Raw genomic sequence first — 3,680 nt, 5'->3', positions numbered from 1 at the left:
AAAAATCGATTGAGTTGAAAGCTAAAGCGTTTGTCACATTCCAAGGGCTTGAGATTTCAAAGATTGTTGCACGAGCCCACCATTGTGGAATATCGTGGAACATTGAATTCCAAGGGCTTGAGATTTCAAAGATTGTTGCAGGAGCCCACCATTGTGGAACATTGAATTCCAACAAAGGAAGTCTAAGGATGGAGCAAGAGTTTGTATTTAGTGTGGTAAAAGGGATGAAAGTGTGCGTCACGAGCCCTCTTTTCTCTCTTCTTTCTATTAAAAATTGATGAATGGCGGGTGGTAGTAACCATCTTGGAGAAAACCATGCTTGTTGAAGTCAGCTAGGTGCCATGGATATAAAACAGTACCGGGCCGTGTTGTTTTAGTACGCACAATAAACGCCCCTCTTTGCATTGCAAACATAATTGCCATTACATAATCGCTTCTCAGTCTTCTGATTGTCACCACCATGACTACGTTGCCTGCTCGCAAAATGGAGCGATCCGACGGTCCTGCCACTGTGCTGGCCATCGGCACTGCCGTCCCACCCAACGTGTTCTACCAGAAGGACTACCCCGACTTCTACTTTAACATTACCAACAGCAACGACAAGACGGAGCTCAAACAGAAGTTCCAGCGCATGTGTAAGTGCTTGTTTCTCTTGCACGATCTGTATTAGCACCGGCTATATGGTTTTATCTCCTCACAGTAGCGTAACTGTTCGCATGCGCAGGTGACAAGTCGTGCATCACGAAGCGGCACCTCTACCTCAACGAGGAGATACTCAAGGCCAACCCCAGCATATGCGGATACTGGGAGAAGTCGCTGGACGTGAGGCAGGACATCGTGGTGGTGGAGGTTCCTAAGCTGGCCAAGGAGGCGGCTTCCAAGGCCATCAAGGAGTGGGGCCAACCCAAGTCCAAGATCACGCACCTCGTCTTCTGCACTACCGCCGGGGTTGACATGCCCGGGGCGGACTGGGCGCTCACCAAGCTTCTCGGCTTGCGGAGCTCCGTCAAGAGGCTCATGCTCTACCAGCAAGGCTGCTATGGAGGCGGCACAGTGCTTAGGATCGCCAAGGACCTGGCGGAGAACAACAAGGGCGCCCGTGTGCTCGTGGTGTGCAGCGAGATCACGGCCGTCACATTCCGGGGGCCGAGCGACACCCACCTCGACAGCCTCGTGGGGCAGGCGCTCTTCGGCGACGGCGCCTCCGCCCTCATCGTGGGTTCCGATCCCATCCACCAAGTGGAAAGACCCTGGTTCGAAGTCCACTGGACTGGATCCGACATCATGCCCGACAGCGACGGCGCCATCGATGGCCATCTCAGAGAAGTCGGCCTGACTTTCCATCTCCTCAAAGACGTGCCTGCCATTATCTCCAAGAACATCGGCTCCATCCTCAAAGACACGTTTGCCAAGGTGTTCCCAGCTGGAGCTGAGGCGGCGGCGCCTCCAAGCTACAACGATATATTCTGGATCGCCCATCCTGGCGGCCCTGCAATCCTCGACCAAGTCGAAGAGAAGCTTCATCTCAACAAGGACAAGATGGCTCCTAGCAGGCATGTGCTCGACCAATACGGCAACATGTCTAGTGCTTGCGTGCTCTTCATCATGGACCATATGCGCAAGAAATCCATGGAGCAGAAGCTGACCACCACGGGAGAGGGCTACGAGTGGGGACTCCTCCTTGGCTTTGGTCCCGGTCTCACTTGCGAGACCATCGTGCTCAAGAGCCTACCCCTCCAACACGATTAGATTCCATTCACACTTCTGAGAACTAATTATTAATCAAACCAAAGCTCCATTGTAGCTCCTCATTCACTCTAATGAAAGCATGTGGTTCAAAGTGACATGCAACTCTAACATTATTTCTTTTTATCGTATCAAAACAACATAAACACGTATCTTCTTCTTATCTCATACTATTTAATATTTCAAATCACACTCTAACAAAGAGTAGATGGGCAATAAAGCGTGGAGAGTTGCGAGAACGTTAGTATGTGCTTTTCTTCCATATAATACAAATCCTGAAGAGGAGTTTAGACTTCAAGATTAAGTGCATTTGCAAGTGTTCTCGCCAGAGTGCACATCTTCAACCTTCTTTCTTCACACTCTTTTGTTTTAAATTCTTAATCATATTACTCTCCCATTTGCTAGCTACAACTTGACTTAAAGGCTATGGTCAAGATGGATGGTGAAGGTGGAATGTTATTTCATTGTGCCCATGTAGATCATCACATTGGCTACATACCAAGAAATGGACATCACTTCTCTTATGGTCAAACTATCAACAATCAATCTTATGCAAGTACCATCAAGTCTATGCAACAATTTATGCTCGTAAACGCACAATATAAAATTAGACTCTTGCTTGTTCAATGTCTTCTTCACAATTTTATTACCATGTGTGCTTATGAATATATATTGTAGAACTGACTATGGGGATTACTTTAAGTCCTTAGAGAGGGAGGAGTAGCTTTAACATCATAGCCAAGCCAACAAACCATACATGATCCATGTGATGACACCGTCAAGGTGTGGGGATGAGACATGAACTTGAGATCTCTCCGATGGGAGCCCATCGCTATACGAGAGAGAGAGAGAGAGATTTCTATTAATTTATGTCTAAGATCAAAATGACCTTTGAGACTAAATGCATAAATGAAGACATCCATGGATATCTTATGCTAAATCTATGGTTGGGAAAAAGTAATATCAAACAAACTATGCATAAATGAAGACATCCATGGATATCTTATGCTAAATCTATGGTTGGGAAAAAGTAATATCAAACAAACTACAAAATCTCCAATAATATGAGATCACGGGTTGTTGGATGTTGGCGAGGTTACGCTACTTAAGAAACAAGTGTTGGTGCTTTATCTATAAAAAAATGGATTAATGCATTTCTATGATGGAAAATATCCCACTTTTCTTCTTCATGTGTCTCTTAAAGTAATTTATGCTAGGATGAGAGAGAGAGAGAGAGAGAGAGAGAGAGAGAGAGAGAGAGAGATTTCTATTAATTTATGTCTAAGATCAAAAAAAGCTTTAAGACTAAAGGGTGGTTGTACAATTAGGGTCCTCACTTTGGATCACCTTCTAAGTTTTTTTGTAGCAAAATAGTCATTTTTCACTAAAATTGGCTAATCTCACCCACTTGACAAAGGAATTTGACATTCAGCTCTTCTAATGAAACATCACACTCTTAGTCGTGCACTTAAACATATGGTCTGATCGAAAATCAAAAATTTCAAACACCAAATTTTCTATGCCCACAAATATAGTACATATGGCATTTCCCAAACATCGATAGGTAGATAGCATGACCATAAAATGTTAATAACTTCTTTGTTTTAACTCTAATTCAAGGAAGGCATGTATTCGAGATCTTAACTTGATTTATTGAGTAATTTTTGCATGTAATTTTATTTTAAATTAATTATCATATATTTTGAAAGTATACAAAAAGGGTAGTGTTTTTTTATAGCACATCTTTATACCAACAATTATGTATTTTTACTTGCTTGAATGATACAAGGATAGATAATTATGAGGACAATGTACCCATATGGTCAAATTTTATTCTTAATGGTTAGATTTTCTGATATCTCCAGTGTAAACTTACTTAAAAGTCTTAAAGTAGCTAAATAAAATTAGTAAATTAATTATAAAAAATTATATGA

At 42.9% G+C, this 3,680-nt stretch overlaps 1 protein-coding gene across 1 annotated transcript; it reads left to right on the top strand.

Annotated features, from left to right (window-relative positions):
• Positions 1-385: 385 nt before the first annotated feature.
• On the top strand, positions 386-2,044 carry LOC147611907 (chalcone synthase-like). Its single transcript, XM_086783777.1, has 2 exons — positions 386-635; positions 725-2,044. The coding sequence occupies exons 1-2, from the start codon at positions 461-463 to the stop codon at positions 1,747-1,749; spliced, it is 1,200 nt and encodes a 399-aa protein (XP_086639903.1). The 5' UTR covers positions 386-460; the 3' UTR covers positions 1,750-2,044.
• The last annotated feature ends 1,636 nt before the right edge of the window (positions 2,045-3,680 follow it).

The sequence above is a fragment of the Cibotium barometz genome, chromosome 46 (genome assembly GCF_041138505.1).
Source record: "Cibotium barometz isolate CiBa-2024 chromosome 46, ASM4113850v1, whole genome shotgun sequence".
In the NCBI taxonomy this organism is placed as follows: domain Eukaryota; kingdom Viridiplantae; phylum Streptophyta; class Polypodiopsida; order Cyatheales; family Cibotiaceae; genus Cibotium; species Cibotium barometz.
The sequence above is the reverse complement of the archived record's forward strand: the minus strand, read 5'-3'. Positions and strand labels throughout refer to the sequence as shown.

Excerpts from the sequence above, each read along its gene's own strand:
- LOC147611907 (XM_086783777.1), top strand. The coding sequence starts at position 461 with ATGACTACGTTGCCTGCTCGCAAAATGGAGCGATCCGACGGTCCTGCC. Across the intron at positions 636-724 it reads ACAGAAGTTCCAGCGCATGT|GTGACAAGTCGTGCATCACG; the intron begins GTAAGTGCTTGT and ends TCGCATGCGCAG.